Source organism: Apis cerana, linkage group LG4 (genome assembly GCF_029169275.1).
Source record: "Apis cerana isolate GH-2021 linkage group LG4, AcerK_1.0, whole genome shotgun sequence".
NCBI lineage: Eukaryota > Metazoa > Arthropoda > Insecta > Hymenoptera > Apidae > Apis > Apis cerana.
In genome coordinates this window covers 7245418-7261794 of record NC_083855.1, presented here as the reverse complement: position 1 = coordinate 7261794, position 16377 = coordinate 7245418, and the positions used below count along the sequence as shown (strand labels likewise).

General features: G+C 33.5%; 1 protein-coding gene across 3 annotated transcripts in view; it reads right to left on the bottom strand.

Moving 5' to 3' along the window:
• The window catches only part of LOC107995622 (mediator of RNA polymerase II transcription subunit 12), a 464763-nt gene that overhangs the window by 250092 nt on the left and 198294 nt on the right, over positions 1-16377 (bottom strand). For all 3 annotated transcript variants that reach the window (XM_062073896.1, XM_017053239.3, XM_062073897.1), the window contains one exon: positions 1580-1639. In XM_062073896.1, the coding sequence (XP_061929880.1) occupies positions 1580-1639 (60 nt within the window). The remainder of the gene's footprint in view (positions 1-1579; positions 1640-16377) is intronic.

Here is a 16377-nt window from a genome sequence, read left to right as displayed (position 1 = left end):
TTGAATATTTGATGAACTATTATAGATAATCAAAACTTAATATTTATTATTAATGGTTAACTGGATACTTGAATATGTAATAATCATGTTAAATTAATTCTGATTTTTTTTAACAAATAATATGGGAATTTCTAATGATGAGTTACGGAGAATCGAATTAAATTACGGTCAGTCGTGGAAAAATATTTACCTAAGAAATGACAAATCGTGGTTTCTCCACGATCGAGTATTTTCAATGTTTACCAATTATAAAAGAAAATAGTGAAATTTAGAATGGATGTAACGAACTCGCCAGCCAGGAATTTTGTGAAATAACAGCAGGTGTTTCGATTAGATTAGTTTTTGCCTCGCACACGCGTTCTTGCAAACTGTAACAATATTTATTTTTACACACGCGTGAATCGTGGCATGAGAGGATGTGGTATTAAGTAAACGATGGAAAAAATTCGGTCAATAAAGTACACAAGAACAGTAAATTTAAATGAAAGATCAAATCTTACTCGCCAGAAAATTCATGGAATCGAAACAGTTAAATAAAATTTACAAATATCGAATAGAATGTGTAATTTTCGACATAATAAGTTTTTAATATCTCAAAATAATCTTTTCCCTAAATCTCTTATTTTTTAAATAATTTAGTTGTAAGTAAAGAGATGAAAGATTGATGAAAATTTTACAAATTTTCAATGAAAAATCAATCCAAAAATAAATTAAAAATTCTATACTATGTTCTTTAGCAAAATAAAAAAATATCATGAAAAATATGAAAGTTCTCGTTCCGTAGCGAGCTTAAGCAACAGCTTTCTCTATGTACTCACTACTAAGGACCCGTAGTATTCTGCATGATTCTGCAATTACGAAAAATTTATGCAAAGCGTAAAGGCGACTTCGTGCGTTAAGATCGTGCCGCAGAAAGGATCTCAAAGGTTGAATGTCTTGCTTGCCACGGCAGTTACTTTTAATTAGAGCGCTAGAACGCTCTATCTTTGAGCGTTTAAAAGAGGGGAAAGCAGAACACCGACTTAGCAGCAATTTTTACCCATTAAGAGTCTCGCGAGACCAAGAAGAATAAGACCGAAATTTTCTTCCACGGACTTTCCCTATTCTATCTTTTACACTATTCTACCCTTTCCTTCCCTTCGTAATTATTCAAATATTCGATTCGCAATTATTCTCACAATTATCGTGGATTTCTTCTAGGAAGAAAAATATTTTCTTGAATCTATTATTACGGCACAAGATTATATTCCATTATTTAATTTTTTAATTTTTATTATCTCGTTAATTAATTGGGTATTAATTATCGTTTAACGATAAATAATTATTTCGATATCGATGCAATCTAAAATATTTCAATAAAATATCGCGAAATATTAATATATTCATATAATTTTATAACCATATTAAAATAGGAAATAAATTGAAATATTTTATCACTTCGGCCAATTACTGACAATTAAAAACGTTTAATATCGAGGGATATTTTAATTAGCAGTTCAATTTGTTGTAACGATACACAGGATATTGTTAAAGAATTAATTACCATCGATACGAGATTTAATCACTCGTTTGTACTCACCCTTCGACTGTTGCCATCTTTTGGGTTTAGGTCCGAGGCCACAGTGCCGAAAATGGTTGGCTGTAACAGAAAACACGTTTTTTATCGATTATTTATATATATCATTTCAAACAAATATCACAACCAGAATGCAATTGATTGATTAATTTATATAAAAACATTTTCATATAATTTGATTTTCTCTTCTGTCGAATCGAAAATTTTATGTTTCATGATTTCAATTTTCATTTACATCACATAATCGTAAGCAACGCTAATCATCGAATAATCAGAGATATAGAAATTAAATAGTGGAATAAAAAATTTCTAAAAAATTTCTAAAAATACTAATATAATTTAACAATAATTTAAAACTATAATATATAAAAGTAAAAATATTTTTTTTTAATTTATTTTCTTATGAATAATTATAAAAATTAAACCAAATGACGTGAAGTTTGATATATTTCATTAACAATAGCATTAACTTTTCATATTACAGAAATAACCATTAATGATTTCAATTTTATTTCTCTCATAAAATATTGAAAAAGTAATTAAACTACTATTTAATATTAATAAGCGATTATCGAATAATAATAAATCAGATCAATCTATTTCAAACTTTTCAAAAATACAATCTTTCACAATTTTATTACCTTTCCACATGCGCAACATTATTAATCATCTTTTAAAAAATCCATTGACAAAATCCAGAGACTCGAATCAACTTACAATTAAACTTCGAACGAATTTTAATATTGGAATCCGATCGAAAGAGATCATTCTCTCTATCTGTCGGCCAGAAATTCGCGCAGGCCAAAAGTTGAGCCAATGTAAGCACAGGTTTACGAGAGAAACGAAAAGAATCATCGGCGATCGGAATCGGCAATTACACCTTTCAGCTTTTAACCGGCGGAATATCGCGGTTTTTTCAATCGGACCTCTGTCAATTTCGAAATGGGAAGGGATGATTTCCCACGTGAAATCGCGCGGACTCGTTCGGGAAAACTGCCGAAACGCGGCAGTAAAAGCTGTCGCCCCGTAAATCTGCGGAATGCCATCCAGCATGACTGCAGTCCACCCATTAACTGCCACCCCTCCTCACCGAGGAAATGCATTCGCCTGGTTGTATTGGTCGGGCAAGTAAGAGGAAGCGGGATTCTTTCTGGGAATGTATGAAAATAAAAAATAAAGAAGAAAGAAAAAATATATATATGTATATATAGTACAGGGGAGAGGAGGAAATAGGGGTGTCTAGAAATTATAGCCCGGGTATAGTTTATGCGGAAAAAAGAGGCGGAGACTTGGTGATTTAGCGACGCAATCTCGCTTAATTCGACCCCTTCCTTCGGTACAAATGGAGAATGCTGGAGTAACAACTGTGCCGTTCCATTATCTGCACGATTGTTTGCGGCCCCGTTTGTTGCTTTAATTCATTGTGGCGAGTCTCGGATTCGTATGATAGATTTTTTGCTCGAATACTGAAACGGAGGTGAATAAGTTTTTGTGAAGGGATTTCGTGTAACACGAAAGAATAAAAACGTTCGCGTTATACATTAATAATAATCTTTACGATATATTTATAATTTTTATTTTTTACGGTGAAGTTTGAATTTATAGACTTTTTGTTCGAATTTAGATAGAATTCGAATGTTAAATAGCGACAGATATAACGATGACTGAAATCATTATAATACTTATCGATACAACGCAATATTTCAAAAATGTGTAAATTAGAGGAAGGTGTAGGAAGATTTTGAAAATCCAACGATCGAATATCGATATCGATTAAAACACGAGTCGATGGTTAACAAACTGCTCGATTCACAGAGCTCGAAATTCTTCGACAAATACACAACAATTCTGTACACATTCATCGTTCTGTATATTATATCCGGTCGATATCGAATCTTCCAAACGAATCAACGAATGAATCGATGTCAAAAAACGAACGCGACACAATGAACGCCATTCGAAAAATTCGATAATTTCGTAAACCAGAATATAGATCAAAGGATTGTTAGAAAAGGACAATGTTACGTGAACGCTTGGGAAAATTGTATTCTGCGTTAATCTCTTTGACGATGAATAGGAAATTGCCGATGACATGATCCCAATCTATTCGCGTTTTCCGATGCAACAGAATAATGAATATAGGAATATACAAATTATTTGATATTATTTGATATGAATTAATTGTTAGACACGCTAATTTACCCATTGTCGTCGACATTATACCTTCGTGTCTCCATCCTCTGTACCATATTATTTTGTCATTCAATAATAAATCACACGTAAATGCGTATCGTAAATTCCTCAATGATTTAGAATAACACATCACCGGTAATAATCCCCGTAATTCTATTGTCTCCAATCTCAAATCAGATCATGTCGGTTGCGAATCGTTCGAATCAATAATATACAGCCATTAACTGACTCATTGAATTGGAAATTTTCAATTCCTAATCTAATTTTCATTTTTCTCTCGGTCATAATCTATGTTACGAATCGAGAGACGAATAAAATTCAATTCATCTTACAAATTTCATCAATTTCTTCAATCCTTGAAATAATTCTTTTATTATTAAAGAATATTTGAAAGAAAGAAAGAAAGGAAAGATACTTAAATCTGATCCATATCTGATGTAATCAAACATAACAGTGGCCCAGTCAAATATAATTCAATATTTAAACGAATATTTCTTTTTTCCAATTTTTTACAGTTCACTTGTACAACGACTCGGCATACAATATAAAAAATAATCATTATCCTGTTTGGAATTGGTGCAACGTCAAAAAATAAAAAAAGGAGCACAATATCAAGCAAACAATTCGAGGCGAATCAATATTACGTGTCACATGGATAAATATAACCGCGTGTACTCCCGTGAATCGAGTTTTCCATTATTGCATACACGTTATAGCAACTATGAAAATTAATTAAATCTCCTCCATGCTACGCGCTTAGTATTATTTATCCCGATGTTTTATACAAATTTCAAAACATGTAGCTTCTGGTATCAATGGGCAACCGTATGTTTCTGAACACGGATTATTGTATATGAAATATGAAACTGTATCTATACACGTACACGTTCGATGTGACTGATAAATCAGTGAAATTAAAAAGATGGTGACGTTTTTTTTCCCTTTTTTTTAAAACGAAATTTTCTCTCTCACGAATCAAATTTATTCTTCTTTCGTTCATTTATTTCTTTCTTTTTTTTTTTTTTTCTGAACAAAAAGAAAAGAATGGGCTCCTATTTGGTCGTTTATGAAAGCTTCGAACGTAATTCGTGATAATGTAGGTTGGAGAAAAATCGATGTGAAAAACATGGAGAACATAAAAACTCACTCAGAGTAATTGTTATCAATGTGGATGTACAATAGGAAAAATACGATTGGATAGGGGAGAAGTATTTGGAAAATGATACGAAGGGAGGATTGATGGAAATTTATATGAATTTTTGAGGATATTTTTGTAAAAGGATGTAATCGAGAAAGAAGATTATATAATATAACTTTTTAAATTCAGAATTATTATTATTATTATTCAAGGAGGAGAGTTAATATCTAAATAAATTTCTTTAATTTTGCTATAGATCAACATAATATATCCACAGAAAAATTATAAAAATACCCGCTATGAAATTTTCTGTTTTTATCGTTGTTTTCAGGGTGTCGTAAAAATTTCGAACGAAAGAAATTATAAAATTTTCCTTCCGTCCAGAGATACCAGTTTCTTCCGGTTCGTCCGCGATATCAAGCCAAGATTCTTGACGGCACTTTGTAATTTATGACGTAACAGGGTCAGGTAGGACACATCGAAGGAGAAAAACAAGTCGAATCGACTCGAACATCCGCAACACGGAATCCGCGCTGAATCGTTCCCTCCTTATCTTTATCCGCTTCGGTGGATCGGTCAACAATCGCGTCCCTAATTCGAAAAAGCGACGAGAAAAAGGCTATTCGACAAGGCGAATTCTCGCGAAAAATTTTTTCACGATTTTCTCTCCGTATTGTTGTCCTTCATTGAATTAATTTTTTTTTTTTTGTTTCCTTTGAACTATCGTTATTAAGGTGAAAGCTAAATTTCTCTTATGAGTGATTTTACTAAAAATTTTCCTACCTAATAAAAGCTAAAAGATAATTAAATTAATTTCTTTTTCGAAGTTCTTGAGAAATTTCGATCCATTTATTTTTGGAAATAAAAAAAGAAATATTAGATTTTTGTCTGTCTCGAAACGATATCGAAAAATTTACATGTATATACAATCGTGTAAAACACGTAAGAGATAGTTTCGTTATCAGTGCCAATTCCGTGGAATTCTCTTTGTTCCGCGTTGAAAACCGCATACAATGGAAACCTGTTCGTTGACAAAAACACACAGGAAACAAATGAAAACAAATAATCGAAAATCCGTGGGAAAATTTTATTCGGCAAAAGGCGAGGTGTGCATCGCCATTTTTTTGAAAATACAAAAAAAAAATTAACCAAATGAACGTTTCTCGTGGAAGGAACAATGGAAAGTGGCTCTTTTCAAACTTTATCCGCCTCAAAAATGATTGACATGAGCGAATAAGTAAAAATATATATAAATTTTCACCAAAAAATATTAAAAAAGCAAATATAATAGAATCTATAAAATGAAATTTTTCAGCAGAAACATAGTAATCTTCTTCTATTGAAAATTATTTTTAAAAAAATCTACAATTTAACGAAATTAAATATTTCACGAAACCTGTTGTCTATTATTTCTTAATGTAAAATTTAAAAAATTACAATCAAAATTGTATTTAATTCAATCTTTAGTGATCGATGTCATTACATTAATGAAATTTATCAAAATTGATTTCAGAATTTAAAAAATGATTTAAAAAATGAAACACGATTCTCTAAAACTTGAGCACTAAGTGGTTCTTTGAAACTGCTACCCCTCCAATGGTTGGTTGTAAATCTTTTAGCTCGTTAAGTTATTCCGTGTTCCCATTGCAAGAAGCCCTCAAGCGGGTGATTAAGAGACTCCTTTGAGAGTCTAGTAATCGATGTCCATCTTATTTACAAAGTACTCCAGGGATACTAGGTGTTCCGGGAAAAACTGTGACACGATGATCGAAAATCTGCTCGAATCGTAAGTGAAAAATCGATCGCTTAAACATTCGAAGGAGATTTTTTTGTACGAAAGGAATAAAAGAAATTTGGATTTAAAATACCTTCGTATTGTGGAAATTGAAATTTTCCTATCGAAATTTATGCAGTAAATGATTGAATTTTTAGTCTCAAAGATCATGGAACTTTTGAGAACGTATCTTAGAAACGTGTGGATTAAAGATAGATAAATTGTAAAAAAAAAAGAGAGAGAGAATTTCAGGAATCCTAAAATTCTTTTCTTAAAATTTTTCGAGTATAAATAAATGGAGATATTTAGAAAATTTTAAATCAAATTTTCTTAAAAGTAAAAATTTGATAATGATATCAATTGATATAATGTTCTCTTAATCGTTATATAAAATGAAAAATATATTGCACGTTTATATTTGTTTTACGATATAAAAGAAGGTGAACAGCTACTGGGACATAAAATAGGTAAGATATAAGAATATGATGTAAGGAGAAAACTGATAAAAGACGTTGGCAAGCCTGAGGAAGAATTTCGCGGAACCGCTGAATCATGGCAGAAAGTTTGAAGAAAGGATATAAGAGTTAACGAGACAAAAAGGGATACAAGGTAGAGCGAGCTACAAACGTGAGAAAAATGAAAATCCGATACTCGTGTACCGCTTCGTGATCTCGATGACAAGATCGAAAGGAATAAAATCCTAACATTTAAAAGATATAAAAGAGGGAAACAAAGTGACATTTAGATAAAGAATAATTAAATTTACGTTTTTAATAAGAATAAGGAAACTTGAATGATCAAATATAATAATAATAATTCTGTAAGATTAATTTATTTCGATAAATATTCAATAAAAAATAGAATTTGTATAAAAGAAATAGGAAAGAAATATTTCTACTTTAAAAAGATCGAATTAATATTTGTTTGAATCGTTCCACCGCTTATCGATCGTTATTTGCCAAAAAAATGAAGAGCGCTGTTAAAAGTAATCCACTCGCAATCAAGTTCCCAATATCCAAGTCGATTATCGCGAGCAGATCGTCCAATTAAGGGAACATGCGAACAGCCGACGTGGAAACGATCGATAACCGTGAGCGTGAAAAATCCATCTTCGAAGTTTGCGAGGGAAGCCTGTAAACGTTACAGAAATTGAGTTTGAAGGGAGACAAAAAACTTCATGGACGATCGATGAGCGTAAAAAACTTACTGTTGAAATTTCTCTAAGAAACATGTAGATTGGACGATCCACCAATGTTGCAAAAAGGATACAAAGAGAGAGAGAGAGAGAGAGAAAGAAAATAAAAGGAAACAACAATGAAAGAAAGAAGGAAAACGATCCACCACAGTTGCAAAAGTATTTGAGAGAAACTGGAAAAAAAGAAAAAGAGAGAGAAAATAAAGAAAATGACAGTAGAAAGAAATGAAACAAAAAGAAGAAAAAAGAAAAGGAGAGAAAAAGGATCTGGAAACAAATGTTGGTCCATTGCGGTGAGTGGTGTCGTCACCATTTCTGAAGGAACTATCAAGACACTTGGAGAATAACGATGATTCCGACGCAGTTAGGGAGTGATTTTGTAGACATCCTCCAAACGGGCCTCATTACGAGGGCAAAATGTTGGAGAACAATCGTGAAGAGATCGAAATGATCGAGAACAATTCGTGCTCCTCGTGAAAATAACAAGAAGCAACAATCAAGTGACTTCTTTAATTTATGGTTCGATCGAACAGTTTCATACGAAATTGCGAGTTTATCATTCTGTCACGTAATTCTATTTTAAGTATTTCCTTCTATATACTATATTTATAATAAGTGAAAGTGAAAAGGAAATAAAGAGAAAAATATAAATATAAAAAATCTATCTATTTTCAATCTTTAAGGTAATCATCAGAATTATTTCTGTTATTTGTGTTCGTTGATAGAGATTTAAATTTAATTTTTTTAACGAAAAAAAAAAAAGACCGAACAAACAGAATAAAAATAAAATAACCACTTGTGAAACAATCAGAATTTTGAGTCGTGTTCGAGCGAAGTTCCGTCGGACGAATAAACATGCAATTAAACTGCAACGTTTTAAAATAATTCAATTTTACAGGGAACCGAGATAATTGAACTGCGCGAATTCGATTAACATTATTTTCCTTTCGAAAAAACGTAATATCGAGAGAAAAAAACGAATTTCTTTCTTTTTTATATATATATATTTTTATATATATATATATTCACTTTTCCGCGTAATAAAATTTATCATGTTTTTCGCGAAAGTGCCGCTACGTGACGCTGTAATAAATTTATGAAACAAATTTCCGTCGGTCAAGAGACAAACAAATTTTTGATACTCGTGAATCCAACGATTCTTGCAAAATGGATGTCCTATCTCCACCGAATTTCCAATATCGCGAATATTCTTTCTTTTTTCTTTTTTTTTTTTTGGACACGAAAGAGCATTCATATAATAAAAAAATATAAATTAACGATGTTGTTGCGGATCGGGTTAAGAGCAAAATAGAACATAATTTCAAAACGAGAACGAGATAATAAAACGAGATTCACAACTGATTAAGTAATAAAATTATCCGTTCCACACGACAGAACGAAGTTGGACGAAGTCGATAATTTCACTCGCGCGGAATAATGATATGTCTAGTGAAAATTAACATTTTGTTAATACCGCAACTTTTGCTACATGATGCAAATTACCTCGTGTTACGGCGTTGTGTACATTTGCGATCTTTAATAATGAGGGGAAGAGAAGGGGAGGTGCGTGTATTATATTTTCTGTTTCATCAAACGGAAACATGGTTTTAATTAATCCCTGACAAGCGTTGTTTCGAACACCGCGCAAAAGTTAAACGAAAAACGCGAAGGTAGCGAAAGATAAGTATATTCGAAATTATTGAAATTGAACGAGCGCACATATATCGAAATAAATTTAATTTGAAATGAAAATGAATGGTAAAAAAATCGAGACGCTCGAGATAATGAAATTTTAAAAGATGAAATTTAATAAATATAAATAAGATTCTTCTGTCGCCTTCGTTGACGTACGATTAAATCAACAATTGCTTCACGGTTATTTGAATATCCAAAAACAGTTGGAGGGGGAAAAAGGGAAGCAAGACCGATTTCACAATTATTTGAAAATTAAATATCCCGACTGAAATTAAAATATTTTCTAGAATAATTCGAGCGACGTTCCGTCGACTCTGATAGGCAGAATAAATACGACGAATATTGAGGCGTATATACGACAATTTTCCAGAGGAAAAAAATTTTCAAATTAGCCTCAATCTCATCAAAGAAACGTAAAATCGCATCGAGCAAATGTTTTGTTCGTCGATAAAATTACAAGCAGCGAAAAAATTTCTAAACTCGTTTTAAAATTCTCATCGATCGGTCGAAATTCGAAGCAAAAATTCCTACACGTCAGAAATCTCTAAGCTCACGAGTTTAATTGTAGCTTTGTTAAGCCTAAACTCGTATTCCTTCCATGCTTCCTTCTTCTTACGCGTTTCCTCTTCTCCCTTTTTTTTTTTTTTTTAACACTTTCATTTTACTCACGAGCTCACGATTCCTCGTTCTCGTCTCGAGCAAGGAGATGTAAAAGCGGACGACCGTCAAGGAAGAACCACGGTGAAAAATAAAACGTTGTCCTGGCAGGATAAGCCACGAGAAGAATCGTCTCTAAAGTGGAAATCCCTGGGCACGGCAATAAATCCAACTGAAGCGCTCAAAATTTGTCCCAGATGTTGCGCGACTTCTTTTTTTTTCTTTTTCTCTCTCTTTCGTGTTCTTTTTTTAAAAGTTTCAAAGGTACTCTCGAGACCTTGCATTCTCGAAACTGAGATCAAAGTTGGTTATCATCTTTATTCGTACTTGACAATTTTATCCATTTTCCCACAATTAAATACTTTTTACTATTTTGATTCATCAAAGTTAGGAGAATTTAATACCTAATTATAAATCTATTTACAGCATATATAAATCAATAGAAGTATAATAATGAATTTTATTAATCATAAAAATCTTATTTTCACCACTTTCTCTTTAAACTTCTCTAGACTATAATAATACGAGATGAGATTAAAATAATATAAATTTTTTTTCTAACTCACGTCGTTTATATTGCGCAGTTTCATTCACGTGTATAAAACTATCCTAAGAATCCTTTGTCAATTGTAATATCCTTTCGTTTCCATTCGTGGAAAAAGTTGCAAAGGAAATTCGTCGAAATTTCCCTTTTTCCTCTGAAAAAAAAAATCCTTCAAACGAAATTTCGATCTGCAATAACCACAAAGAGTTTGTTTCTAGGGAGGGAGAGGAGAAGGCGAAGAATACGTTTCCGTCGAAATCGTGGTCGATTTAGCAAAAGCAACTAAAGGGAGGAAAGAAGAGACAGAATCGGTGGGGAAAAAAAGAAGAAGAGGAAGAAAAATCCTTTTAAAACTACTGCGTAATGTAGGAAGGGTCCACGATATTTATCTGGAAAGTTATTTTCCTAATTCTGTGCAGGATTTACAACACGAGAATCCATCGAGTTCGCGAAGAAATCGTAAATTGTTACGACGTTCTATATATCTATTAGGCTTCTCTTTGCACCTCGTGGCTCATCTCGTTCGATTATACGACGAGATTTATGATACTCGAAGAAACAAAAGGAACTTGCATGCTTTCTGAATGGAGTTGCATAATGGTATAGAAAAAATGAATGAAAAGTAAAAATTAATTTATTGTGTATGTGATCTGATTAATGATAAATAAATTTATAATTCTAATTTTGATAATTATACGATTCTTGACGACAGAAAGAGAAAGAAGAAGAAATAAAATGAATCTGCACAATGCTTTCTGAACTGAATTTGAATATTGCTATAATAGAAAGTAGAAAGTTCGAGATATTAATAAAAATTAATGTGTTAAGGGATGTAAAGCTATTGATTAACGGGTCATGGAAGATTTAGTAGTAATAATTTTGTTGGGTAGAAAATGTATCTTTAATTAATTCTGCGTAATTTATATTTTACTTTGACTTGACTGATTTGATATACATATATTTCTGATATTATTCGTGATGATATTAAATTAAATTAATTTAATACAAATTACATTTATAGATTAGTCGAAATTAATTAAAGTCGATAGGAAAACGAAATCAATTCTAATAAATCAATTTCAATCGACCACCCTCCGTAAATTCTACCTGTATAAAAATTATACGAGATAAAAATGAATAAAATCTCGAATATTATCTCGAATATTTATAAAATATTTATAAAAATATCAAACCTCCCGAAAATGATAATCATCGATTTATCGTTCTTACCAATTAAGTGTCTCTAATTTTTACAATTTGTAGAAATGCCAACTCCAAAATATCAATTTAACGTATAATAGAAGGAGGAGTGGATCCATACGATGAACACGATGCATGGAGGCAAGCATGGGGCACCTCGAGAGCCCATATTTCGTGGCTCGTTTGATTTGCCAACCCCGTTGGGCATCGTGGAACGACGCGATAAATCTCCATGAGCCGGACGGATGTCCATTGTCGCGGCGATCGTGACGAGATTTTGGCGTCGACGCCAATATTTCGGCCAGACGCGATTCCCGCATTGTTCGCCACGTCGTCTATTAATTATTAAAGTGATAACACTGATGCAGTGCAGTGATCCCTTGTTCCAGTATCGGTTTCCTAGCGCGATCCCCCCTCCCTCCCCCCTTATTTGGAGTGCTACGACTTGGAATCGATCGCCATGACTTGGAGTCGATGGAGAAAATTGCTCCAATTTTTCCAAAAGGATAGAAAATTGCTGGATCAATCGAGGAAACTTCTTGGGGGAAAGGGAAATTTTATTACGAAACGAAATAGGAAGTTTTGTGAAAGAGATATTTAGATATTGGTTAATTTAGTAATCGACTATACCGTTGAAATATAATATTATGCAGTGTGCGTGATTCGAAGATGTATATAAAAGTTATTCCGCTTGAATGAATGGCAAAAATTTGGAAGAAAGTTAGAGTGGAATAATTTAATTCCAAAAACTTGCATTTCTATTAATTCTTTTAGTTTTAAAATCGATAACAAGTATCAACGAGGTAAAATTTTCCTAATAATTTACAATCTTCTCCTTTCGATACTTTTTTTTAATTTCTCGACAATTTCGTTTTTCCAGTATTTTCTGTCACGCAACGATGTACTTGTCATGAAATCAATCTTCCGCGCAATGAATATTTTCCTTCCGCATATCCCTGGATTTATTTATTTCCCGGCGCAACAAGAGTCCCGATCGCAAATTCCATTCCGTTCCATAGTCACCGTAAATGTACACATAATACGGTGCGTAGCTTTGCATAAGGACTCCGTGGCAACGTTCTCCACCTCTTCCCGTTTCTCGTTTTACGAGCACGGCGATATTTCACCGAAAATAGATCGCATTGCGAGATCCAAGCTTTATACGGCCGGTATATTAGTCAAACACACTCGACAAAGCGCAGATAGCATCCAGTATCGAACGAATTTTACGTCCAATTTGCTTGAATCACGAAATAAGATGGACGAATCGAGCTCTCCTATTCGCGGAACTACCCTTTCGTATTTGTATTTTATGAAATATGTACTACATTCGTACTCTTTTAAACATTGTACTAATTTCCATCTTCGCTTCTTTGTTTCAAAGTATTATTCCAGAATTTCATAATAATTTAAAATTTATGGAACAATTTTTCGAAATTCTAGAATATTTTAATCAAGGAAGAAAGGTACAAATTATGGAAACATCATTTTTTGTCATCCTTCAGAAATACTAGATTCAATAATAGCAATAATTCATTCTTTATCCCCTACTTTTAATTTTCCTCTCGTCATATCCTTTCATCATCTCTCTCTTGTCAATTTCATAGCAATTTATTTGGCCTAACTAAGTACTCGGTTTCGAAGAAAATGATGAAACTTCCAGTTTGTCGAATCCTTCTTTCAAGAATCTTCTTTTTTTTCTTAATTAAGAAAGAGAGAGCGAAAATATTAGGAACGTGATTTCAATAATTGCACTACTACGACCCTTAAAATTCGAGCCACTACCAGCCCCTCCCCCGTCCCACGAGTTGTTAAACCGTTAATGCGGTCCGATCGATTTACTTTCCCCTCCGTTCCACCGTACAAATAAGGCTTACACGTATGCGCGTGACGCGGCAATTTAGAATTCATCCCGCGCGGCCTGTGATGTCGGGCACGGTCGACTAAATTCGAGCGCTACAAAGTCGACAGTCGATCGATTCGTCGTTCCGCTCACACGCCTCCAAATAGAGCAGTTTTAATCGCCTTTGGCTTCGCCGTCACTGCTTTCACCGTTCTTTTTTTCTTCTTTTTCTTTCTTTTTTCCATCGATGTAACAGAAAATCTTCGAGGCAAACGGTCAGAATGCTCGCATAAAGAACGATTACGATGAGTCGATGCAGTTTTCCTTGCACGATTGTATATCGCGCGATATAAATAATGCTATTTTTTTCTTTCTTTTTCATTCTCTTTTTATTTGTTTGTTCGCTTTTTTTTCTTTTTTGCTTCTTTGATAAATTTACGACCGGAAGGTATATTGAATTGCACGGAATTATGTGAGATATATGGGTTGAAAGTTTCACGGAGAAATCGTCGTACGTGAAATTTGTAAGTGAAATTGAATGGATTCGGTAAGAATATGTGAAAAAGACGTATCGTGTAATTTATGTTTTTAAGCTGAAACACGTATATATATTGCTATAAATCGATTTAAAATAGACAGGATCGATAAATTTAATCGGAAATGCGAGTGCAAGATTTATTATTGCTTGCTTTTTACATTGTGTTTATTCGTGTGGTTATATTTTTATTATAATTAGGCAATTTTATACTACAGTTTCAATGGAAAAACTAATCGTATCAGTTAAAATATTTCAATTTCTCGTCTTTTAATCGCGATTTAATAATTTTAACAAAATTGAAACGACAATATATAACTTCACAAATAATCGAATAATTTTGATTACACCTTGATTTTACATAATTTTATTATACTTTTTTTTTAAATTATTCGATAATAATTGCGTCAAGATTTCATTCGTGTATAGAAAATGATTAAAAGAGCAATAATAATAATACTGCTAATATCGTTGGACATTAATTAAAAAATTAACCCTATTCCATCTTTCGCAACTCGAAAGCCACGACACCCGACACCTGAAAAATTGATCATTCATTCGTTTATTACGCAACCATCAATCTCCTCCTTATCCACCAAAGCAATCTCGAGCGAATCGAAAAACGATCACGATCGCTGGCAACCGTTAAAATTCTCTCGATCGAGTTGCTGGAACGACGCGAGAAGGAAGTCGAAATCGTCTAAATCAGCGCGGAAAAATCGTTAGCCGTTGGAGGAAAGTCGCGAGGATCCGTCTGGCAAACAGAAGTTGCGCGGCCGTATTATTATTCGCGGGAAACGGGGGCGAGAACGGGATTGGAAGAGGAAACGGATACGTCAGCAATGGCGGAAAAGTATCGAACAAATCGCCGTTTTATGCCGTACTTCGCGGATATAAATAAAACCGATCCGCGGGATCGAAGTTCGAAGTATCGTAAAGACACGATATCGCGCGTCCCTTCTCAACGGAATACGTCTTCCCGTGAATATATATCCTCCTGGATACTTCCTTTCTTTCGCGCTGCTCTTTTAATCTCCTTCAACTGTCACGCAGTGCAGGATTACGTTATGTGTTCGCGGAATTTTTTCATTCGTTTGAAATGATTCCAGGGAGAGACGATGACATGGTTGGGATGATCAGATATCTTGTGTAGATACAATTTATCGAGGGGAAGTTTGGATAAATTTTTGTTTCGAAAATATTGAGGATATTTTGAGGAATAAAAATAATTTGGACACGTTAATTGGATACGTGATGGAGAATTTGAGAAAAGTATTTGGAACACGTATGACTTCGAGTTTGGAAGATTTAAAGGATTAGAGGATATTTTTCAGGGACGAATTAAACGAAGTTCTATTGAAACGCGTGATTTCTTCAACGACGTTACGTAATTTCGCATGTTCAGTTACACGAGAGCAGACATGTATCATTTCCTTACGCGAGGCCACGTTATGCATCGGATTCGATGCTAGTATTCTTAGCCAGTCTATAAATACGCGGAGTGGAGTTCGCTACTAGCAATGTAACGAGGTTTTAACGATATCTGCAAGTATTCTATTTGAAGTCGAGGAGCAGACGGATCCGATTTGAGAAATAGAACGCGCGACCCTGAACGAGTGAATTGCTTGAGAAACAAATATAAGAATATCTTCATTATGAGATTCTATAATGGATGGAATACATCGATATGAGAATATACGAGAACACTTTTATTCGAATAATCGATCACCGGCTTCGAAAATCGAAATTCAAAAAATTTCGAATTAAAATTCTACGGTGACAACAAATATCAAACATCACAAGTTACGAAACGCCAATAATCGCTACTATATATACAAATATCCGCCCATCTCCCAACGGTTTCGAATAAATTTGAATACAAATTCGAAAAATCAACGCTTTTGAGGATAAATATTCCAAAAAAACGCCCATCTCTCTCTCTCTCTCTCTCCATGCGTCCATGATCGCAAACCAGCGATAATAATCGCATCTAGCATTTGCCTAGGCCTGTAATTACCGCGAACAAA